Source organism: Ursus americanus, chromosome 11 (genome assembly GCF_024610735.1).
Source record: "Ursus americanus isolate L20-20 chromosome 11, mUrsAme1.1.p, whole genome shotgun sequence".
In the NCBI taxonomy this organism is placed as follows: domain Eukaryota; kingdom Metazoa; phylum Chordata; class Mammalia; order Carnivora; family Ursidae; genus Ursus; species Ursus americanus.
In genome coordinates, this window is record NC_142137.1 from 26,719,839 (window position 1) to 26,746,148 (window position 26,310).

Consider the following 26,310-nt stretch of genomic DNA (forward strand, 5'->3'; position numbering starts at 1 on the left):
ATTTTCTTGCCTTCTGGCACTGGCTAGGATCTCTAGAGCAAAGCTGAATAGAAGTGGCAAGAACAGACATTTTCTTGTTTTCTTCCTGATCTCATGGGGAACACTCTCACCACTAAATGTGATGTTAGCTGTAGGTTTTCAATGCCCTTTATCAGACTCAGAAAGATTCTTTCCTATTCCTAGTTTGCTGACAGTTTTTTTAAATCACAAATAGATACTGAATTTTGTTGCATGTTTTTTCTGCATCTGCAAATGCAAATCTTCATTTGCTTAGTATGGTGGATTATATTTACAAAGGTTAAAAGAACCTCGAATTTGGGGGATTTACTCCATCATGCTTTATTATTGTTTTCATATATTGCTCGATTCTATTTACTGATATTTTGCTAGGGATTTTTATGTTCAGGGTATTAGTCTATCATTTTCTTTAACATATTTGTCTGATTTTGGTATTAGGGTAACTTGGGTCTCATAAAATGAGTTGAGAAGTGTTCCTTCTTTTCTTTTCTGAAAGTGGTTGTATAACATTGATATTATTCCTTTGTTTAAATGTTTGCTAGAATTTACTACTGAAAGTGCTTGGGGTTCTTTGTGGGACAAATTTTGATCATCAATTTTTTTTCTTTAAAGATTTTATTTATTTATTTATTTGACAGAGAGAGAGACAGCCAGAGAGAGGGGGAACGCAAGTAGGGCGAGTGGGAGAGGAAGAAGCAGGCTCCCAGCAGAGCAGGGAGCCCGATGCGGGCCTCGATCCCAGGATCATGCCCTGAGCCAAAGGCAGACACTTAACGACTGAGCCACCCAGGCACCCCTGATCATCAATTTCTATAGCAGCTATAGGGCTGTGCAGATTTCCAGTGGGTCTTGAATTACATTTTTTAAGTGGGGGAGGGGCAGAGGGAGAGGGAAAGAGAGAATCTTAAGCAGGCTCCATGCTGGTCACAATTGCACAGCCCTGAGATCATGATCTGAGCCAAAATCAAGAGTCAGGTTATTAACTGCCTGAGCCACCCAGGCGCCCCTTGAATCACATTTGATAGATTGTATTTTTCAAGAAATTTGTCTATTTCATCTTAATTGTTGAATTTATTGGCGTCAAGTTGTTCATAATATTCTCTTATTAAACTTTTTTATTTTATTTTTTAAAGATTTTATTTATTTATTTGAGAGAGAGAGAGTGTACACACATGAGTAGGGGATAGGGACAGAGGGAGAGGGAGAAGCAGAGTCCCTACTGAGCAGGGAGTCCGATGTGGGGTTTGATCCCAGGACCCTGAGATCATGACCTGAGCCCAAGGCAGATGCTTAACCCACTGAGCCACCCAGGTACCACTCTTATTAAACTTTTGATGTCTGTAGGATTTGTAGTAAAACTTCCACTTTTGTTCCTGATATTGGTTTTTTGTGTTCTCTCTCATTTTTTATTGATCCATTTTGCTAGGCATTTATCAATTTTACTACTCTTTTGAAAGAATCAACTTTTGACTCAGTTAATTTTCTCTATTGTTGTTTTTTATTTAATCAGTTTCTGTTCTTAGGCTTACTATTTTTTTCCTCTTATGAATTTCAGATTAATCAGTTGGCCTTTTTCTAACTTCATAAGGTAAAAATTGGGTAATTGAGATTTTTTCCTTTTCTAATAGAAAGCATTTAAAACTATAAATGTAAATAGAGGAAGAGTCAAAAGACTGTGAAGAAAGTATTAGTAGCCTGAACAACAAATAAAGCAATATATTCCTATATACAAAAATTTTGTAAATCATTCTGAAAAATAAAAACCCAACAAAAAAGGACAAGGACATGTATAGGTAATCTGACAAAAAAGAAGTATGAATATAAAAAGATAATTCAACTTGCTAATAATTAAAGCAATAAAATGAAAATAGATTCCCATTTTCACCTGTCAGAATGGCAAAGGTGGGAACAATTGACAAAAGTCATGGCAAGTGTATGAGTCAGAATAAGGGCATTCTTATTTTGGTTGATGGGAGTGTATTAATTGGTTATGAAAGAATTAGGGGAACAAAAGAACAAAAGAGACAGTGGACGAGATGGGCTGCCTCTTGTTCTGAGCCTTCATGTAGAAGGATAACTGGGCAGAAGTGCTCCTGAGGTGACGTTCAGGTGCTCATTGTTACCTCTGTTTGGAAGTGGATTTTGAGAACTGTGGAGAGGAAAGGGCGGTGTGGGAGATAGCATGCAGAAGGTGTGATTCTATGGGCTTGTGAAGGGTCTGCTTCTTCCCAAAACTTACCTGTTCTCTCTGGCACCCAGACCCTCATGCTGCCCTTTGGCTCCTGTGATGATGCCCTGGCCCTTGTCTGTCCTGTGACCCAGGCCTACAGGTGAACTAAGGTCAGATCCAGCCCTACTGCTCATATAGCCTAGTGCAACTAGGAGTTGCCCACAGGGGATTTAGGAGCCCGAAGTTATGCTGAATGAAAGTGCAGTTTACCTTAGATGATTTCCAATTTATAGCCCTTGCTTAATATGTAATGCCCTAGGGGGTCTTACCATTGCAGTAAGTGATCATTTTCTAACAAATTAACACATAGTGGTTGAGTTGAAAATTGGTAGCTGAACAGAACTGTGGCAGATTTTTGTGTCTGCATGTGTAGGGGTGAAGTTGTTAGGATGATCTTTACTCTTGCTAGCTCAAAATTGTTAGTATGTGTGTATGTATGTGTGTGTGTGTGTTTATTTAATTCCTGCCTTGTTTAAAAGGATTCAAGGGGGGCACCTGGGTGGCACAGCGGTTAAGCATCTGCCTTCAGCTCAGGGCGTGATCCCGGCGTTATGGGATCGAGCCCCACACCAGGCTCCTCCGCTATGAGCCTGCTTCTTCCTCTCCCACTCCCCCTGCTTGTGCTCCCTCTCTCGCTGGCTGTCTCTATCTCTGTCAAATAAATAAATAAAATCTTTAAAAAAAAAAAAGGATTCAAGGAAGCTTCTCCCTCTTCTCCACCCTATCATACAAAATAGAATAAACTAAGTAAGAACCACATCATGAAGAACACTTAATTAGCCTAGATGTTAGCCTCAGTTTGTGTAATGAGGGAACGGGAGAGAACAATGTAAGATGTGGTTAGCTAAGGGATTGAGCAGGAAATCAAAGGATATAAAACAGTTGAGAGAAGCAGAGTGACGATAGCTGATTTAGAAGGTGGATTTGAAGGCGACCAAGTTTCCACTTACTTCTACAGGGGATTTGAAGCTTTTTTAACGCCCTGAAGTTGTGAAGAGTGAACTGGACAGTCAGAGGCTCATTTCTTTCGAGCTACATTACTGATTGTGGGATTTCGGGAATAGGTGAAGAGGAAGGCCTGAAATTGTGTTAGATTGTGAGAAGTAACTTCATGGTGATCTTTAAAAATAATACCTTTATTCCAAAAGTTCAAGTGAAGTTTAACATTAATTGAAGCTGTCAGGCAACCTACAGTTTCCTCTCTTTGAAGAAAGCTGATTTTCTTCCCTCAGATGAAAGTGAGTGATTAATTAGCCTGTCATTATAAAAGGAGATAATGATGTTAGTAGATACTGAATTTCCTGTTAAACGGATTAGCTATTACATTCCATTTGCAGTTCATGTATATATTTTAGAAACACATTCATCTTCATACTGGGTCACCACTGTTAAAGCTACATACTGAAATGTTAAGCTTTTCCTTGAACAGTGATACTTCACTTCCAGAAGAGGGCCAGCTCAGATCAGTTTCCATCTTAATGGGCTTTTAAATGTAGCTTTCTGGGGTATCTTACTTCTCCACCCCCATTCCAGCCAACCCCCACGCCCCCAGCATATGTACAAACACACACAAGTGTTTTCCCCTGCGGGTGTTGGGCCATAAGTACCTGCATGTGTGTGTGCACTCGGGCAATCCAGCTGGCACGTGCCTGGTTTATGGAAATCCTGTACATTTCGGTGATTGCCCTCTTTTCCTTCCCTGTTGCTTTTGGACATCTGATTGACCTCCTTTTTCACTGTTTGAACTTGAGACTGCCAGTGCTGGATATTGCCTTTCCATCTTCCTGCAGTCCCTACTTCTTACTAAGGACCCACAGTGAATTTAACCCCCACTTCCCCTGATATATAATCTATCCTTAGCGCATTCACACACAGTGGTGGGCATTCTTATCCGTTTCATCTTCTTGAAGCAGTGGCTCAAACCTGGACTGGTTGCTCCCAAGGCCTGTAGCACAACTGCTATCCTGGGATCTCCCTTCACATCATCCCATAGCCTCTTTTGGGATGATTGCCTTATTTCCCCAGATCCTGCATCTTCCTTTTTCTTGATTTATGCCCTCATTTTGGTGGTGTACCTCCTCCAATTGCTTCATGAGAAAGGGTTCATGGGCAGTAATTTTTTTGAGCCTGTGCATTCTGAAAATGTCCTCCCACGCTCACATTTGATTGACAGATTTAATGTTGAATTTAAGATTGAAGTGAATTTTCCCTTAGAATTTTGAAGGCATTATGTTCCTGTCTTCTGCTGTTGCTGTTAAGAATTTCTAATATTACTCATTTCTTGATCTTTGGTTTGAAGCCTGTTCTTTTTTTTTTTTCCTTTCTCTTTAGAAGATTGAGCTCTCTTCTTTTTATCTTCATTTTTCTGAAATTTTACACTCCTACCACCAGAGATAAGAGATGCCGTACATTTCCACGACTTCTGGAAGTTCTGTAGTGTAAATTGGATTGTTTCTTGAATTCTCTACTGCCAGCTTAGAGTTCAACTTTCTTGGGCGTGCTTTTCAGTGTCAGATGATTTTTTTTTTTTTTTATTGCTGTCTCCACTCTTCTCCTTACCCTTGGGGCTTATGTCTAAAACAATGAGCATAAAAAAACTGTACTATAGTTTTAGTAACGTGTTTGGGAGGAACAGAGGTGTTCACTTTGTCATCTTTATCCAGAAGACTATTCATTTGCTCTTCAAATGGCTGTGTTGTGGATTTTACTGTATCACTGAGATTGCCCACAGAATGGCCACTCAAAAGATCCAGTTTGTTAGATCCCCTGGGCACTTCCATGTCCTCATCTTCCTTGACCTCTCAGCAGTAGTTTTTATTTTTCTCTCTTTCATTTCCTTTTTAAAATTTTTTAATTTAAATTCAGTTTAGTTAACATTTAATATATTATTAGTTTCAGGGGTAGAATTTGGTGATTCATCAGTTGCATATCACACCCGGTGCTTATTCCATCAAGTGCCCTCCTTGATGCCCATCCCCCAGTTTCCCCATCTCCTCACCTTCCTCTCCTCCAGCAACCTTCAGTTTGTTTCCCAGAATTAAGAGTCTCTTATGGTTTGCTTCCTTCTCTGTTTTTATCTTATTTTATTTTTCCTTCCCTTCCCCTATGTTCATCTGTTTTGTTTCTTAAATTCCACATGAGTGAAATCATATGGTATTTGTCTTCCTCTGATGGACTTTGTTCACTTAACATAATACCCTCTAGCTCATCCGTGTTGTTGCAGATGGTAAGATTTCATTCTTTTTGATGGCTGAGTCATATTCTATTATATATAGATACATATATATATAGATATATATGCCACATCTTCTTTATCCATTCGTCTGTCAGTGGACATCTGGGCTCTTTCCATATTTTGGCTATTCTTTGTGGACGTTGCTGCTATAAACACTGGGGTGCATGTGCCCCTTCGAATCACTATATTTTTACCCTTTGGATAAATACTTACTAGTGCAATTGCTGGGTCATAGGGTAGTTCTATTTTTAACTTTTTGAGGAACCTCCATACTGTTTTCTGGAGTGGCTGCACCCAGTCTCAGCAGCATTCGATGTGGATGTGACTGCTGCCTCCTTTTCCAAATGGTCTCATCCCTTTGCTTTGATGACTCCACGCCATCCTGGGGTTTTTCTAAAAACACTGGCTATTTTTCTCAGTCTTCTAACCTGGTCTTCTCTATATCCAGCCTCTGAATAATTTTATGTAGAGTGCTTCAGGCTAGTTTTTTAGGGCTCTGTCTCTATCTTCCCTCTTCATACTAAGTTTAATCCAGTCCCATGATTTTGAAGGCCACCTATGTGCTGCTGACACGCTCTAAGAGCTCTCCTCTGAGCTCCAGACTCAGAAGTTCTCACTTGACCTCTTTGGGTATGTTGTAACAGAACTGTTGGTTCCCCCTCAAACCTGCCTCCCTACGGTCCATCCCTAAATCAGTAAGTGGCACCACAAGGCTCAAACAAAAATAATTGGATTGATTATGCGCTTAAAAAAAAAAATGTTGTAAAAGTCGTTGGTCAACTGCCCACCAGAGGGCAGTGCAGGCAAATGATTCTATCCACAGCAGGCCAAGGCAGAGCTGTGGTTTTCTTCCCCACATAACTGGCTCCACATGAGGTCGCTTTTCTCTGCACAAAACGTTTTTAGGATTCTTGGACCACGTTAGAAGAAAGAATGTGGATAGTCACACTGTTTCCTGTTTCTTTTTCCTCACTCAGGAATTACAACTGTCTTTTTATGGCAAGCTGCCAAATCATAGTCCTACTGCAATTACTCTTTAAATTTCCTAGGATCCATTAAAATTCTAGGAATTTCATTCAGGGATTTTAGCTCCCCTAAAGCTGTGATGTTCTTCCTTACTGAGAGATCCACTTACCCAAAGAAGATGGGTTTGCGCAAACCTTGTAGAAAGTTATCCAGCAAAGTAAATGATTCATCTGTGGTAGGTGGTGTTCTTTACCTAATATTTACTCAATGTCTGTGGAACCAGATTGTGCTACCAGACCAGGGTAACAACCACAGAGGTTAGGGAGTTAGCTCCAGTCTCTCTGGTGCATATAATTAAGTGAAGGGGATAGACATCCTTAACAAATTTAGGTAAGGCCTTCAGAAGTAAGTGCTATAGATATAAATGAAAGTGCTTTGGGAGGGAGCAGGTGATGAGAGGATTGTTGCAGGTGGAGACGGTAGGTATCACTCATCTTATCTTGGCTCTGTACATGGAGTCCTTTTGAGAGGTCCTTCAGTGTGAGGACACCAGCCTCTGGATGGCTTGCTCTGACCCTCCCCAAATGAGTTAAGTGCCCTTCCTATGTTGTCATCATCCTTCTATTACAGCATGCTATTCACGGTTGTTAATTTGCATGCTCTTCTCTCCTGAGGACAAAGACTGATTACTAATAGATTGGTGCATTCTCCCATTCTGGCTCCATTCTGGTCCTGTACATGGTTTTCCTTCTCTAAAGTACTCTCTTTTTTCCCTCTGTTTTTCTATCTTTTTCTAAATGCAATGGCATAGACTCACTGACATCTTAAAAAGTAAAGCAGAGAAAAGGAACTAACAGCCATCGAGTGCCTTCTTTGTGTTGAACACTGTTCACTGTGTTAGCTGTTTTATGAGCATTTGTCCCTTAACCTTGTTCCTCTAACAAATACAGCAAGCTTCTTCCCTTTCAGGGCTTTGCACTTGCTGTTTCCTCTAGTGGGGACTGTTTTCCGCAAGTCCGCAAGAAGGTGGCTCCATTTTTTGTTAACAAACATGTATAGTTTACAAACCATTCTTCTGAAGTTAATTTTATTAGGTTGGTTACCACCCCTTCCTCTCAGTCGGGGGTGGGGTCCCCCAGACAGGAATTAGCTGAGGGCAGGCTGAGAATCTTTGACGCCTCCCTCTCATTGTCCCCGCCCTTCTGGCTGCTCTCCCAGTGCATCAAGTCCTAGTCACTGGATGTCTCAAGTTAGTTTACTAATTTTTATTAAAATTGCTCTATTGCTACCTTATTATAACTGATAGTGTCATTCAGACTGTACTCCTACTAGGAGATAAGGGATTCCATTTTTTTTGGCTAGCTTTCCTCTTAAGATGGGGCTAGTCAATCATCTTTTAATTGAATTTGTGTTTACTAATTACAGGCACCCTCCCCTGCCCCACCCAGGCATTAGCAGGGGTGGCACAGGGGCTAGGGCTTTTGCCCCCAGAACCAATCATCTTTTAACATATAATTTTGTTCTGTATAGCCTGGAAGTCTAGATCAGACCTTTGTAAACAGATTTATACTTAATAATAAAAACTTCCACCTATTTCTGCAGATGGAGGGTTAAAACAATATAACTAAGTGCTCATCTTCTGATATACACTAAAATCTTACTTTTAAAGGTCTTTCCTATCCTTTAAGGCTCAATTCAAGTCCCGACTCCTCTGACATTTTCTGTACCTATTGTACCGCACATTAATCTTTCGTGCTCTGAATTCCATGGTCTACATACTTCAGTTTGGTCATTAATCTCGAGGATCTTATTTGTTATTTAATTGTTTTGTGGATCTAAATCTTAACTGACCGATGAGATGGTAATATGCCAGTTGATTGTAGCAATGTTTTCTCAATTTTTGCTATGTTGAAAAAGTGCCACTTTTAAGGACATTTTTAGAGCAAAATATCTTTATGTAATTTTTCCTAATGGGTTTTACTTATTTTCTTAGAACTTACTTAACCTTGTTTAAGTTTCCTTAAAACCATTTTCTTTAAATTTAAGATTGTTATTTTTTTATATTTTAATTATTAATTTTATTCTTAGTGTTTATTTAAGAAGACTAATGTGCTCGGATATAATGCACCAAAGAAGTATTCAGGAAAGAAAGAATATTAATTATTTCCTGTAGCTTATCTATAAAAAGCCATCTGGGAAACTACACTCATTTAAATCTTTTATAGGACTTTGGGGTTTTTATAGTTGCTATATTAAAGTCATTTTCAATGTTTAACAGAAAATTTGTAAAGATTTATTTGATAAAATTTCAGTATTTTCATAGCTATAATTGTCTAAGCATTCCTAATTACATGTTGAGCTTTCTGATTCTTATTAGAGCTGCTTCCTCCTAGCAAAGTTTAAACATCAGTCTCCAATCAGGTTAATCTCTATATAATATAATTAAATTAATCTTGACCTGGTTACTGGGTACATTTCAAATGCCAGACTGATGTTTATTATGGCATCACTAAGAATATTTCAATTTTAAAATTGACCTTTTGGAATCAGCCTTTCTTTAATCTGCCAGTTATATTTAAAAGGAATATTTCTTTTCAAAAGTAATCCGACTTTATTACAGTATTTAATTTCAAAAACCAAAGTGGTTGTAAAATGTGTATAAGGAGAAGTGCCTTAAAAAACAAATGACATTTCTTTTCATTTATAGAGATACTTTCTAGTTGGGAGCAATCATGCAGAAACAAAATATCGTGTTTTGAAGATTGATAGAACAGAACCAAAAGATTTGGTCATAATTGATGATAGGGTAAGTATCTTGCAAACCTGAATACAAACAGTAACTTTTGTACCTGTTAAAGGATATGAAATATCCTCATAGCTTTTAGTGATATATTTTTTTTCCTTTTTTCATCAGGCATCTGAAAATTACAATTATTTTTCATGAGTGGCTGGAATTGAAATCTCTAATCTGGCTTCTAGGAATTACTGATGTTACAGAGTATGCTGGAATTTACACTTTGTCCTTCATTTTGCTTTGTTTTACAAAGCAAACTCTTTGGATAAGATAATGAATGTATTTTCTTAAAGAAGTGGTGTTTTAAGGATTTAATCTAACTCTCAATATTGCATATACTGAAGAGATTGTTTATTACTGTGCTTTAATATGAAGCTACTTGAAGTCAGGGCGGATTTCTGTGCTACAGACTTTATTATGCTGCTAAAAATCACCTCTAGGTGATCTTCTGGTGACTCGCTATGCATGAGAGAAATGTGAAGCTGTTCTTATCCAGATGTTATAGTATCCAGAGCAGGAGTACAGACTTAATTCAGGTAGCACAAAACCACGACACTGTTAGTCAAAAGTGGAATACAGCAGGCTGGTATTGAATAATTAATTTTAACTCTTTCAAGTGAGAGAACCTAACTTACCCTTTGTATTGAAGTTCTGTCTGTGACTATTGTGAACCCACGTCAATTGCTAGTTTCTCAAATATGTTGGTAGCTGCAGTTTGCAACCCATTTGCACTAAGTTCTTTGTAAAACTATTTTCTATGTTATGATAATTTTGGATAAATTGTATATTGTGATTTCCAGCACTCATGGGTATCGTTCTTCATTCTCCCCCTTTTATGGGAGTTTTTATTAATATAATATATTGATTCTTGGTTTTACTTGGGGATGGGAACAGTTGATCAGGGATTTCTTTGAGAATCTAAGAAAAGCTGTGGGCCTCATAAAAATACACATATGTATGTAGAGTCAAAACTTCGCACACAGTTCTAAGGAGTTCACAGATTTCTTGAAATTTGTCTATGATCCTTTAAATGTATGGTTCAGAAGATAAGACTTCTTTTTTTTTTCAAGGATTTTATTTATTTCTTTCAGAGAGAGAGAGAGAGTGTGAGTGAGCAGGGAGGGGCAGTAGGGGAGGGAGAAAGAATCTAAAGCAGACCCTGCACTGAGCACAGAGCCTGACACAGGGCTTGATCCCACGACCCCTGTGAGATCATGACCTGAGCTGAAACCAAGAACTGGACGCTAATGGACTGTTCCATCCAGGTGCCCCAGAAGATGAGGTTTCGACAAAATTTTTTGATATCGCGACATGGGATCCAGTAACCACCCATAATTGCTAATGTTAAAGAATTTGTTGGCTTTTAAAATTATAGCTTAGTTCTGCACTGTTATGTACTTCTCTATGAAATAGCTAGTGATTCTTATAAGCAATATATAATCTAAAGAATAAACAACACCTTACAGATTAAATTTGCTTATTTTTAGCATGTATATACTCAACAAGAAGTGAGGGAACTTCTTGGCCGCTTGGATCTAGGAAACAGAACAAAGATGGGACAGAAAGGATCCTCTGGGTTATTTCGAGCTGTTTCAGCTTTTGGTGTTGTAGGTAAGAAATGTACCTCCTTCTTACTACTTCTTTTTTTTTTTTTTCCCCTATAGAGACTACTAAAAGATTGTTTTATGTAGTTTTATAATTATAACCCATCATCTGTGGCTTTGGTTGTTTAAAATTTCACTGTCCACCAATCAGATATCAAGTAGCTTTTATCTGGCATCTGGTATATGCTGCTCAGTTTCATATAGGATATGAATTAACATAAACGTGGTTTTGGCCTTTAAGAAGCCTGTTGTCTAGCTTGTTGAGGAATGAAAAAGTAAAAAAGTAGCTTGGACTGTAAACATCGCTCCACGGTCGGGACTTGATGTTGATTCCTTTATATACAGTGCTGCTTTGGTCTGAACCTCTCTATTTAAATTTTACTTAAATTCCATCCTTCCCCCAAATCCGATAATGATGCCTATACTTCGTTTATTCACCAATATAGACATGGTTTTGGCTCTTAAGGATTCTGCTGTCTAGCTCTGGGACAGCAGTGAGATGCCCTACAGTTCTGGTGTGGACACCATCTTCCTTTGCAGTGGGTCAGTACACGTGTCTTTGCTATACTGTGGATCTGTCCCTGGGAGTCTTAGGCTGACAACACTAGGATGAAGGACAAAAACTAATATACACGAGGTAACTCCAAGATTGCAGTTAAGAGCCAAGCTGTGTAGAGAAAGTTAAATGGGAGTGGAGATTATGTAAGAGGTAGATGGCTTGGACCTGGAATGTCTAAGAAAGTTATCCTGGGCAAAATGAGACTCCAGCTGGACCTGAAGGAGGAACAAGATTTGGGTGGATGTGGGGAAGGGGTGAGAGAACCCCAGTAGGGATGACGGCAGAGGCAGAGGCATGAAGATGTCCGTGGGTCCTGGAATGTTGGCATGGAATTGAGTGAGGCCAGATCGCATGGGGCCTTGGCAGGCAAGCAGAGGGCGATTATATCTCTGCTTCTCTGTTGGCAGAGCCTGATTTTGAGTCTGATTTTTTTTTTTAAACATTTAACAACATTATCTTTGTATTTTTTAAACCTGCTGGACTGTCTGCAATGTTGACTGATTGGTATCCATAGATGTTAACAAAATTAATATGGACTTAATTATCCTGTATAGTTTCAAATTCTTGCATTTTTCTCATTAGCGCTTTTTATTCTGCGACTCCGTATTTGTTAAAACTTTGGTTACATTCTGCCGTATCTGAAGTTTTTCTCAGAGTGCTCTCACAGCTCTTCCTGTGTCATCCCTTCAGGTCTATTTTGTGTCTAGGTGGCTGTCAGGGAAGGTCAAGAGTGGTAGGTAGGTTTAGTTTCTTCTTAGGACTGGTTCTTTTTCTACATTTTCTGCTCAGTCTCAACAAGTATGTTGAAGTTATATATTCAACAGATAAGTGTTCGTAGGTGGATGTCAAGTGAGTTCATGTGTTCAAATTCCATAAATTATGTAAGTGTTAAGTTCTACTTTAAGTATTGAATATATTTTAAATTAAAAAAAAACTGGAAGAAAATAAAAAAATTTTAAAAACTAGAAATACAATGTGTCTTAAATATAGTAAGTTTAATTTTAGTGTTAGTTACTTATTAGGTTGAACTTATTTCTTTAAATGCTGATACTTTATTATAACTTTTTCAAGTGGAAATTTCCTAAGGTGTATGTAATATTGCATGCCTCATTACCCAGGGTTTATAATCCAAAATTGAACCTTCCTTGATGATTAAGAGTAATGAAATGATCAGTTATTGAACTGTTTAAAAATAGCTGCCTTTGGGTATTCTGGAGTTATATTGAGCAGTTTGCCTTTACATTAAATGGCCTCTAGACCTTTGTACTGTTTTGTTTTTATGGTTCTTTAGTCATCCTTCATTGTTCTTGGCGTAGTTGCTTCTAGCAATATTCTCTGCCTCCTTTTAAATCTATTGGTAACTAAACTTTTAAGACCAGAAGCTTGATTTTTATCAATTGATAACTAGGTCTGTAACCACGTATTTATTGTATACACAAGTATTAGGAAACTTTGGGTGAGAAGCAGAAGGTGTCTTGTTTCTCTGAGGGGTGACATTCTTAGGTGTTGTGGTCACTGTTTCTCTTATGGTTGGAGACCTCTTAGGATTGAAACTGTCTTTGGGTAATGAAGTCACTGAAAGACTAACCTCCCAGTAAAGTGAGACAGTAATGTACTAAGTAAGGATTTATTATTTTTATGGAAATGTATTTTATGTATTCTTGTTCAACCCTGTAAATAAAGCTTAGAATGAGTGAAGAGTAAATAGGGAGTTAATGAAAGTCTATGATTTGTCTAGAAGTACTGTCTTAGAAATAATGAGGGATACTTAATAGCAAGACACAAAATGCCTGTCTTTGAAAAATGTATAGTCTGGTTGTCAGAATAATACATATGAGAAATGACCAGAATAGTTGTCTTCTATCCTGTGGCCAAAATATTTGCCCAGTTAACTTTTTCAGCATGCTTAGTTTGTGAATAGTATTTTGCTGGAATGTTTTTAGACTGTTATTATGCTTAATTTAGTTCATCATCTGTAAGAATCTAGAGCAGTGAGTCTCAGTTATCTGTAGTAATGGACCAGATTTTTTCCACCAGGATGTCATAGACCAACACATAATCCTACTGTACATAACTAGTCTGCAGCTTGGCCACATGTGACACAGCACATGTTACAATTATAAGTTCAATAATAACCCAAACTAGTCTATGCCCTATTCAAGGCAAGATCATTGGCCATGCACTTGGATGTTGTAGCTATCTCAAATTGCTCTAACGTTTCCAAACTCTTTCAGTTTATTTACATGTCTTTTCATGGGCTTGGTACCCATGAAAAACTCATGAATCATTGCTGGTCCCTAGACATGGGACATTTGTCCACCTTGTACATTTCTCACCTCCATTGTTATTTAATGGCCAGCAGGAGGTTTGGGAAACCACTGAATAGGATCATGAGCATCCCTCCCAAAATTGTTTTATATGCTCTTGGGGTACATAGATGGAGTTGGTGGATGGTTACTTGTAGACATTTTCCTTTCTTTCTTTCTTTCTTTCTTTCTTTCTTTCTTTCTTTCTTTCTTTCTTTCTTTCTTTCTTTCGTGTGGGGAAAAGGGGTTGTGGGGCAGAGGGAGAGGGAGAGAGAATCCAGCCTGGAGCCCGAAATGGGGCTCAATCTCACAACCTTAAGATCATGACCTGAGCTGAAATCAAGAGTTGAATGCTCAACCAACTAAGCCACCCAGGTGCCCCTGGGTACCTGTAGTCTTCACTAGGCTTAGCTCTGTGACCATCCCAGCCCCTTTTGGTACATAGCTGCAGGTTTATAGCCTTTTTCTGCCTATGTCACCTGTCAGAGGATAGTCTTTCAAGCTGCTCGTATGTTGAGGGGGAGTGGTAGAATAAGTATCCTTGTAGCAGACTAAGTGATGGACTCGGTTGTTATTTAAAGCAACACCCTTAGAAATAGATTGCAGATCCAAGATAGTAATGAAGACAACAACAACAAAACGTGAGCCTCAGGCTAGTGAGGGAGCAGTAGATGTGGTGTTAGAGAGTCACTTTGGTTCTAGAGGGCTCTGTTGTGCAAAGGTCCTATGTACCTTGTGGACGTTTTTCATGTTTCTCTGTTTCATGTTTCTCTGCCAAGACACCTTCAGTCTCCCTGAAGGCTTTTAAGATAATGACTCGCTGGCATGGTGACCCCTGAAACAGGGATATTGCATTCTTCGCTGTTGGTGGGCTGGTGGGGTCCTGTCCAGCCACCAGCACTCCCACTATATCCTCTTACACTGTCCTTTTTTGTATACTTTGCTTGGTGTCCATTTCAAATGAAATAGCCTCCTCTACTTGGAGAGAGAGAAATCACTTTTGCATGATGACTGTCATCTTGGCTTCTTGGAAGTACTCAGGGAAATTGGTCTGGGGTCAGAAGTAAACAGAATGAAGATGAAAAAACTTGTTCTCATTTTGGTGTGTTCAAGGGACGAATAGGCTGACTCCTGGCAGATGTCTGTGCCGTATTAAGGTCTTTTAATTGTTGGCTCTCTTGGATACGAACCTTTTAAAAAAGAGAGCGACAATTCCCAGTGGTAGTAAAAAGGAAGAAGAAAATAATTTCATTTATAATAAGCTGAAGGCATTTGTGCTGGTAGAAGAGTCTCTTTTGTGCAATATATTTACCTCCCTTTATTCAAATTATGAAGAGAAAGGTAGAATGGTATAAATAGTCTTGAGCTAAAAACATAAAATTAAAATTCAGTTGGAATGTAGGTTGAGAAATTATTGCAGAGATTTTTTTGTATAAAAAGTAAGTATAGGGGCGCCTGGGTGGCGCAGCGGTTAAGCGTCTGCCTTCGGCTCAGGGCGTGATCCCAGCGTTCTGGGATCGAGCCCCACATCAGGCTCCTCCGCTATGAGCCTGCTTCTTCCTCTCCCACTCCCCCTGCCTGTGTTCCCTCTCTCGCTGGCTGTCTCTGTCAAATAAATAAATAAAATCTTTAAAAAAAAAAAAACAACAACAAAAAAAGTAAGTATAACAAAAATAAAAGGAAAACTCATTCATTTTGGAAATATTTATTATTTAAGCCCTTGCGTGTTTTTATGCTGCTTTCAAGGGCTTTACTTTTATAAGTTTTATCCTTCTAAAAGGATAGCTTTTTTCTAACTTGCTTTTAATGAGATTGTCATCAGCTTTTTTCCTCCCTGTTCCTATGTCCTTTATCTTTAATCAGGTAATTTTTTGCTGGTCTCTAAGGCAAACAAAGGAGTAAATGAACATTTTTTTTTTTAAAAGCAGTTTGTGTTTTGTGGATCTCTAAAATACAAGTATTTTTCACTATTTTAATGGCATCTTTTCCTCAGTAGGCTGGCTCATAAAATCCTTGAGGCATCTTTTTTCTTATATATTTTAGCTCACTTATGTTAATATAGTCAATTACTAGTTTCCTTTTTTGTCAGCTGAGAATAACAAGACACAAACAGTGGATATTTGTCACCTCTAGAGCAAAAATTCATAGCATCAAGATCCTGGATCAGACTTAATGGAATATAACACTCTGAGAGAGACAGAGAGAGTGCAAGCATGCATGAGCACACACGTGCACATGAGAAAGTTAGTTTTGAAAGATAGTTATGCTAGATATAAGATTCTTGGTTGATAGTTTTTTTTTTTCTTTTAGTGCTTTGAATATGTTATCCCACAGCCTTGTGGCCTCCGTTGTTTCTGATAGAAAGTCGGCTGTATGACTGTATCTGACTTATCCTATGAGTGAGCGAGGGTGAGGGCAATGGGGACCCAGTATTCTTGACCAGTCATCCTGGGGAGAAGATGGAAGCCTTGATCTCAGTGCGCTTGCCTGGAAATAGAGTTCCAGTACCACAGAGCTGAAGGGGATGAGACATTCTGGTGGTCTTCACCTTCTGAGCAGAAACCTGGGCTTTAGTCTGAGAAGTGGGGAGAGAGTCACACTGGACTGGGAGAGGGGTGTGAAAGAGAAGCAGGTTATGACTCAGATACCACACACTTGCTCTTCTTACCAAGGTTTAGTAGATTTTCTTGAATAAATATTTCTCCATTTGTTATATGACATTAGGACAGTTCCCAGAAACTTTCAAAGTTTTGTTTTGTTTTTATAAATTTCACCAGTTATGTTTGTTTCAGTGGAGAGAGGATCTGCTGGGCACCCCATGTTACCATTTTGGAAATTACCCCTACCCCCAAAGGGAGTTAGTTTTCACTCCCAAAGCAAAAGTTCTGGGAACTAAAAAATTTTTAACTGAGGCTATAGAGTAATTAGCTTGTTGCCGAGAACTTAATGCTTCTGTACATAACACATATGGTCTTTCTTTAATCACCAATGTACAACATGTATACTCCAATGATTTGACATAAAATATAACTTTATAATGCTCCAACATTCTTGAAAAGCTTAACTCTCACAAATGATGCTTGAGGAAGATTGCATGAAGGATATACAATTTACTGGATATAATGTTTGCTGAAACCACCCACTTTTCTGGGATCTGGCACCACCTTTCATTGCCCCATCTCAGTCACCTAGTGATTGTATAAATGGCTTCCAGTGCAGTGTGATTCTATAGCTTGGCAACTATTGATTGGTCCAGGGCTGGGCACCCAACCCAAGTTAGGCCAGTCCAAGTCCTTCCCTAGGAATTCTGGAATTGAACTTGATAAAAAAAAGTTATTTCTTCCCAGTAAAGCTTTTAGATATAAAGCCTAGAGCTATTAGCAGCTGTGTTAGTCTATGGAGAGTCTCCATAGGCTAGTCTATGGAGAGAGACAAGAATGGAGCACATGTTCAGAGATGCATCTTGACTAGGTCTTTTTCTGAGGCCCAATCATATTGTTGCCTTTTGGTATCATGGACCACCTCAGTATCCTTAATATAAATTTCTTTTTTTTTTTTTAAAGATGGCTCAAGTTGGATTTTACCACTAGTAATCAAGAGTCTGTGTAGTTTGTTCTAACTTTTGAGCAATATATCCCAAAGTATGTTCCTCAGAACATTTATCCATTGGTTAATTTCTTTTTAAAAAAGATGAGGTTCCATGATTGAACGAATCTAGGGAGGTGCTTAATCTTTATCCCCCATTGAGGTTCACAGTGCATGTTCTGAAATTTCTGAGAACTTACTTGGTTTTCTGTTTGTTTTTATATTCTCTTTACTAGTATATATTGATTTATTTTACATATATATTACAATCTCAGCCATTTTTAAGTGTACAGTACAGTAGTATTAACTATGTGTGCCTTGTGCAGCAGATCTCTAGGACTTTTTCATCTTGTGAGTTGAAACTCTATACCTATTAAATAACAACTCCCCTTAATCTTGTGTGTATTTTTGCTTAAAGCACCTCAGTCCTATTTGGAATGAGACTAAATATAAAAGAATGAATGAAATAAAATTGTTTAGAATATTTTTTAAGTGAGATAAATGTCAGTATAGATATTTCTAGAGATTGTAATATGACTGAAAATTTTTATAGCTATAAATCATAGAAATAAAGTAGGAAATGTGTCAAAAATCTTTTACCTTCTAAATATGTATCTAAAAGCATTACTAAGTGTAAGAAACATATTTGTCTCTCTTTTTGTTGTGTAGGTTTTGTCAGGTTTTTAGAAGGCTATTATATTGTGTTAATAACTAAAAGGAGGAAGATGGCAGATATTGGAGGTCATGCAATATATAAGATTGAAGATACAAATATGATCTATATACCTAATGATTCTGTACGAATTACTCATCCTGATGAAGCTCGGTATGTACTGGTGGTAACTACTGTTTTGTTTTGTTTTTTTTAATGTGGTGGACCAAGTAGAAGACAAAATAAACTCAAAAGATTATAGATATCATGTTAAAAATGTAAAATACTAGCTCAGAATTCTATAATTTTGTTCAAGGTCTATTATAAACTTCCATTCTAACAGTTGATTTAGGTAAAAATCAACAAAAGCTGCTAAAGCCATTAGGTGAGATGTTATCATTGAGGAACAGAATATTCACTCAGTCTTAACATATACTCCATGAATCTCTTTATTTACAAAGAGAAAAAAAACGGCAAACATAATTATCCAAATGTTCAAACTTAGCATCACCAATAATGAGACAAAACTGACATTATTTGCCTTTCAATATGAAGCAGCGGGAAGGACACAGATTACCTGTGTAGTTTTCTTGCTAAAAATATATATATTTTTGTTTTATTGTGCTGTGCTTACCACAGTGAGTGTAGTTACCATCTGTCACCATATGACATTATTATAATATTATTAACTATATTCCCTGTGCTGTACTTTTCATGCCTACGACTTACTTTATAACTGGGAGTTTGTACCTCTTATTCCCCTTCACTTATTTCACCCATCCTCCCCTCTGACAATACTTTGCTAAAAACATTTAACTTAAATCTAAGCATGAGGAAATAACCAGACAAATCCATCCTTGTGGGGCATTCTGTAAGACAGCTGGCCTGGACTCTTTAAAAATGTCAGTGTCATCAAAGACAGAAAAAGCCAGAGGACTGCTCTAGATTTTAGAGCAGACATGACAACCAAATGCAACACATGAATATCTGTTGGATCCTGGATTAAAATGTATGCATGCTTACACGGGCATGTATGCACACCCACACGCAAGCTATAAAGGACTTTATTGGGACATTTGGTATATGGCTAATATACCAGGTGATATTGAATCAATATTAACTTTTAAGTATAAAAATGATATTATTTAGGAGATTTTGTTTTTTCATATTTAGAAGTGAAGTGTCATTATGTCTGCTACTTACTGAATTGGTTTAGGAAAATAAAATGTAACTAGCATTTAAAGAGAGTGGATGTATATGTGTGTGTTTAAGGAGAGAGATTTAATAGTGAATTCAGATGAAGGACATAATGGTATTTATTGTACTGTTTTTCCCTCCAATTTTCTGTAGATTTAAGTTTTGGAGGAAAATTATTGGAGCCTTGGGAATGTGGGAAAAGTCTATTAATAAGTTGATAGAGAAAAGAGTAGAATGGATTTATTTCAATACATAAATGTATTTTATAAAAATGTATTTATTATAAACATAAAGGTCAAAACGGAACAAAGTTAGGCATGCTTACTAGATTTTTTCTCTTTGTAGTAATTTTTTTTTTTAGAAAGAGTGGGGGAGGGGCAGAGGGAGAGAGAGAGAAAATCTCAAGCAGGCTCAATCCCCAGCGTGGAGTTCAATGCAGGGCTCAGTCTCATGATCCTGAGATCATGACCTGAGCCGAAATCAAGAATTGGATGCTTAACTGACTGAGCCACCCAGGTACCCTTTATTAGTTTTTAAGCTTGGATTTTAATAGATATACAGACCAAGATTTAAAGGTAGTGTGGCTCTCTTGCTTAAGACCCTCTTAGATAGATTTTGGACTCCAGTGGTACTGTCTTTAATGATATTTGGAAGTGGGGCTGTTAAAAAATAATCTGTGTCAGATGAAAATAAGAAGAATTTAATGGATAACGTGGTCCTTTGTCTTGCACTAACTGAAAAAAATTATATCCCGCATAGCTTACAGGCAGGTATAGTATATTAACTAAAATTTAATTAGGTATTCCCCAAAGAAAATAAAAACACCAATTTGAAAAGATATGTGCACCCCGGTGTTTATTGCAGCATTATCTACAATAGCCAAAGTGTGGAAGCAGCCCAAGTGTCCATCGGTAGATGAATGGATAATGAAAATGTGGTATACACACACGCACGCACACACACACACACACACACACACACACACACACCATGGAATATTATCACTCAGCCATAAAGAGAAAGAGCTCTTGCAATTCATGACATGGATGGACCTAGACAGTATTACGCTAAGTGAAATAAATCAGACCGAGAAAGACAAACGCCATATGATTTCATTTATTTGTGGAATCTGAAAAGCAATACAAATAAAAAACAAATCAAAAAGCAGAAACAGACTCATGAACATAGAGAACAAACTGGTGGTTGCCAGAGGGGAGGGTGTAGGGGATGGGCGAAATAGGTGAAGGGAATTAAGGAGTAAAAACTTCCAGTTATAAAATAAATAAGTCATGAAGATGAAAAGTACAGCATAGGAAATATAGTCAATAATATTATAATCATGTTATATTACAACAGATGGTACGTATACTTCTTAGGGTGAACATTGAGTAATGTATAGAATTGTCGAATCACCATGTTGTGCACCTGAAACTAATATAACATTTTTTGTCAACTATACTTCGGTAATGAAATTTTTTAAGACAATGAATCAGACCAGCACATATGAATCCAAAGGATGGGAAAAAGTTGAAGAGGTTTATATTATTTATAAACCTCATCTTTATGATTCTTTAGCCAGGAATAATAAAACAAATTATGTTGTTCTACATAGTGATTTAACTTTCTTTAGAGAGTGAAATTATTTTAGGATTAATACTGTGTAGCACTGGACATTATCCAGAATAAGATACAATTATATTAATAGTTGTTATAGGTAGACTGAAGTACTATTACTAGATAGGTAAAACTTTTAACATACTTACAAAACTATATAATACAATAATTCATTTAAATAAAAAGATTTCGTGGGGTGCCTGGCTTGTTCAGTTGAGAGAGCATGCGACTCTTGATCTCAGGGTCCTGAGTTTGAGCCCCATGTTGGGTGTAGAGATTACTAAAAAAATAAATAAATAAACTTAAAAAACGATTTGGTAAAATGTTAGGAAATAAAACACAGTAACTACTAAACATTTCATACGTACTGACAGGTAGAAGTTATCCCTGCAACACATGGTTGTATCAACGCTAGAACATTTTGCTAGAACAGTTCACTACATTAAAATATTGTTGGGAAAGATTATGATCATCTTAATATTTGTAGAAAATATATTTGACAAATTCAATTGTCATTTGTGATCAAAGTCTTTAAAAACTATAAAGACTGTGCTAAACGTGCTAACATTTATTAATCCTGAGGGGTAGATATGCAGATATTTTATTCTGTACTTTTTTTTCAGTTGCAAGACTTTACAACTTAAAATTATGGTCTTTGCAAACATTTTTTGCTTGTTTTAGTTACTCTTCTCTCTCTATGCCATGTTACTCTTCTCTCTCCAACCTCACAGCATTTACAAAACACATAATCGTAAAAACAAGAGCAGTGTTTACTTCTGTCTTGCCCCGAGTCTAAGTTCCCCACTCATGTAAGTTCATAACTTTCCATCGCTGGCATAATCAATGATGAGGAAATGATCAAACTGTAAAGTCAAGAGACTCTGAAGGAACAATCAACAGACTTAGAAATTGCTTCAGATGAAATCCCTGCTGCAGTTCTGGATTGAATTCCTCAGGGTTTTTGTTTTTGTTTTTAATATTCTATTTTTTAGTGGTCTCTATACTCAACATGGAGCTTGAACTCAACCCCGAGAGCGTAAGTTGCATGCTCTACCAACTGAGCCAGGCAGGAGCCCCTGAATTCCTCAGTTTTACTGAGAGCATTTACAAATATAAACGCCTGTGTCAAGCTATGAAAAAATAGTAGTATTGTATGAATGTAATATGCTTTGGGTTTTTTTTCTAGGTATCTACGAATCTTTCAAAATGTGGACCTATCTAGCAATTTTTACTTTAGGTAAGTTTGAACTTAGTTTTTCTCCTGTCAGTCACTTAAATGTTTATATTATTTTCCAGGATGGAGAAATAGAATCAGACACAATGGTACCTCTGTTTTTTTTTATCAGCCAAATGATTTCATCTAAAAACGTAAAGATAAAGGTATTTCTTCCTTTTAAAAATTTGATGTTTGAATATTGAATGGACAAATTACAGGGGAATTATTCTCACTATAAAACTCATCTTTGTTTTAGGTGGGATTTTAATGAAATATTCTTATTGTAATTTTTAATTACAAAAATGAAATTTGCATTCAGTTTCTAATACAGAGTTATAACAATTACACAGATTGTTTTAGTTAACAATCTAGCAAAATTAGGTAAAAATAAATTCATAATAGGAAGAATTGGTGCAATACCACCATACATACCACTAATGGTCTCATAAATTAATAGTTTTCTTGAAGAGGAATGTGGCATAAAGTATTTATGAAAACATATCCTAAGAAAATAAATTAGGAGAGAAAATATTAATTCCTACATATGAAGAGACATTTATAGCTTCTCTATTTATGATAGTCCCAAACCAGCAATCTAGCCAATGCAGGGACAACTCAAGTACCAGTAATTGGATGATGGGCAAGTAAATTCTAAGACAGCATTGTGATAGAGTATTATACCACCGCCGATGTGACCAATATGTAGGCCTAGGAGATGCAGTTATTGTGCTGATTGGAAAATTCCGTCAGCTGTAATATCCAAACTTAAAGGGGAGAACACAAAATAGTATGTACCAAAAAGGACTTGAGTTCCAAGGACCAAACAAAGGCTTAGAGTGTTCTAGCTATTGGTGCTATGCACTGATGGGGTACTTTGCATTATTTTAAATTTATTTTTGAATTGTTTGTACAGTTAACTACTTATTTATCTGTGAAATGAAGTAAACATGTTTACTATATAGAATGGGTTATGTCTTCATTGATGTAAAACTGAAGGAAGTTCATTATTTTAACAGTAGTCTAGTAAAGGGTTCCTAAAGAAAGAATTTTCACGTCCACAAATGTTTATCGAATGTATATTTCCATTGTGTTTATCTAAGTCATCTGCTTTTCTGTCTTTATTGCTTAATTTTATGTTTACAGCATCTGTAAGTTGTCACTGAAACTTGGTGGTACTGTCTTCTCCATCATTTCAACTTGTTTGCATCCCCATACTGAGCTCTGGGATCAAGTCATCCCAGAAGTAAAAGTATGTTGGTTATAGTTTTTGTGTCTAATAGGTAAGCTTTAAAAAGGATATACTACATTCTTAAGATTAGGCTGGAATAAAGCAATTATTCTAACTAGGAAAAATTGATTTTTAAAAGTTAAAAATCAACATCCTTCTCCCCCCATCACCTGTTGAGATATTATTGACATATAACATCTTTAACGTGTACAGTGTGATGATTAGATACACATGTCTTGTGACATGATTACCACAATAAGGTTAGTCAATATTTCCATCCCCTCACATAATTATGTGTGTGTGTGTGTGTGTGTGTGTGTGTGTGTGTGTGTGTGTGTGTGTTAAAAACCTTCAAGATGTACTCTCAACAGATTTCAAGTTATAATTCATTAATGTTAATTACAGTTACCATGCTATGCATTAGATTCCCAGATCTTATTTTCTTATAGCTGGGAGTTTGTACCATGCAACCAACATCTTCCCATTTTTCCCACCCTACCCTTTACCTATGCCCCAGCCCCTGGCAACTGCCATTCTACTTTCTATTTCTATGACTTTGGCTTTTTTAGGTTCTGCATGGAAGTGAAGAACATATGTAAATAATCAGACTTATTTCACTTAGCATACTGCCCTCAAATTCCATCCATGTTGTTGCAAATAGCAGGATTTCCTTCTTTTTTTATGGTTGACTAATATCCTATATCCATTCATCCATTGCTGGACTCTTAGGATGTTTCCATGTCTTGGCTATTGTGAATAATGCTTGCAGTCAACATGGGCCTGCAGATATCTCTTCAAGATGGTGATTTCATTTCTTTTGGCTATATACTCAGAACTGGGATTGCTGGATCATATGGTAGTTATATTTGTAATTTTTTTAGGAACCTCCATACTGTTTTCTGTACTGGCTGCACCAATTTTCATTCCCACCAACAGTGTACACGGGTTCCTTTTTCTCCACAGCTTAGCCAACACTTGTCTCTTGTCTTTTTGATAATGGCCATTGTAGGAGGTATGGGTTGCTATCTCATTGTGGCTTTAATTTGCATTTCCTTGATGGGATGTTGAACATTTTTTCACATATCTGTTGGCCATTTTCTTTGGAAAAATGTCTATTCAGGTCCTTTGCCCATTTTTAATTGGATTTTTGGGGGTTTTTGTTTGTTTTGTTTTGCTCTTGAGTTTTATGAGTTCCTTATGTATTTTGGATATTAACCCCTAACAGATGGTTTGTAAATATTTTCTCCCATTACATAGGTTGCCTTTTTATTTTGTTGATTTTTTTTTTTCTGTGCAGAAGCTTTTGAGTTTGTTGTTGTCCCACTTGTTTATTTTTGCTTTTGTTGCTTGTGTTTTCGGTGTCATATCCATAAAATCTTTGCTAAAACCAATGTCAAAGAGCCTTTCCCCTTTGTCTTCTTCTAGTAGTTGCATAGTTTTTGGTCTTATATATGTCTTTAATCCATCTCGAGTTAATTTTTGTGAATGGTGTAAGAAAAGGGTCCAATTCATCCTTTGTGTATGGGTATCCAGTTTTCCCAGCACTATTTATTGAAGAGATTATCCTTTCCCCATGTGTCTTCTTGGCTCCTTTGTCATAGTTGACTCTGTATACATGGGTTTATTTCTGGGCTTTCAGCTCTGTTCCACTGATTTATGTGTCTGTTTTTATGCCATGCTACTTTGAATGCTGTAACTTTGTAAAAAAGTTTGAAATCTGAAAGTGTGATGCCTCCATCTTTGTTCTTCTTTCTTAAGCTTGCTTTGGCTCTTAGAGGTCTTCTATGGTTCCATACAAATTTTAGGATTGTTTTTTCTATTTCTGTGGAAAATGTCATTGAAATTTTGTTAGGATCTATGGATGGCTTTGGGTAGTATGGACATTTAAACAATATTATTTCTTCTGCTCTAGGAACATGAGGTATCTTTCCATTTATTTGTGTCTGTTTATTTCATCAATAACTTATCATTTTCAGTATAAGATCTTTCTCCTCCTTGGTTAAATTTATTCCTAAGTATTTTATTTTTTTGATGTTATTGTAAATGTGATTGAAAAATCAACGTCTTAATACAACTTTTATCCCTGAGATCAGATGCTAGTAAAATTAATGACTCCATCTAGCAAATATGGTAAAATTGAATTTCACAGATGAAACAAATCAATTTCAATCAAATTATATGAATAAATTAAAGAAGAAATAATAATTGAAATAATATGTGAGTCTCCAGGCAAAATTGTCACCACCTTAAAATATTACTAAAATACTTTATGAATTTATGTAAATCTAAAGAATTCTAGATACCTTCTGAAATTCTGTGCTAAAATGTATAACTAGAGATACTTTAAAAATTATTATGTGTAATCAGGATTGTAAAATGGGTTTCTTTTGTCCTCAAGGCCAAATTTTATTTGGAAAGACTGTTAGAACTTTTTGGATGGCTGTTACTCTCCTAAAACATGTTTTATCATAATGGCTTATATTAATTACTTATTCATGTTTTGTTGTGAAGTTGGTTATGGTACTACCACTAATAATTAATAGAATTATTTTTGTTCGTACGTAAACTAGAGTACAGACCATGCATTATTGGATGTTATGGATATTGTAACATCTGTGGAACTCCATTCAGATATGTATGAGAGTGTAACCCCTTTGCACAAGACTGTGAAGTTAGAATGATTTCACAGTGAAACAAACAGTGCACATTGCAAGTCAGTGAATGTTGGTCATTCTCATTGTATTGTATATTTCCAGTTGTGCAAATGCTTAAGTCATGCAATAATTTTTTTAATTGCAACATAGTAGGCATACAATATTATATTAGTTTCAGGTGTACAACATAGTGAATTGACAATTCTATATATTTCTCTGTGCTCACAATGGTAAGTATAGTCATCTGTCATCATACAACATTATTACAATATTATTGATTATATTCCCTGTACTATACTTTTCATCACTGTGACTTATTTTATAGCTGGAAGTTTGTACCCCTTAATCTCCTTCACCTGTTTTGCCCATCCCCTCCCTTCTGGCAACCACCAGTTCTCTGTATTTGTGAGTCTGTTTCTGTTTTTGTTTGTTTGTTTGTGTTGTTTTTTAGA

At 36.8% G+C, this 26,310-nt stretch overlaps 1 protein-coding gene across 1 annotated transcript in view; it reads left to right on the top strand.

Moving 5' to 3' along the window:
• The window catches only part of FIG4 (FIG4 phosphoinositide 5-phosphatase), a 121,622-nt gene that overhangs the window by 6,376 nt on the left and 88,936 nt on the right, over positions 1–26,310 (top strand). Inside the window, exons 2-5 of the mRNA XM_045798462.2 lie at positions 9,157–9,255; positions 10,731–10,854; positions 17,967–18,123; positions 21,947–21,997. Of these exons, the coding sequence (XP_045654418.1) occupies positions 9,157–9,255; positions 10,731–10,854; positions 17,967–18,123; positions 21,947–21,997 (431 nt within the window). The remainder of the gene's footprint in view (positions 1–9,156; positions 9,256–10,730; positions 10,855–17,966; positions 18,124–21,946; positions 21,998–26,310) is intronic.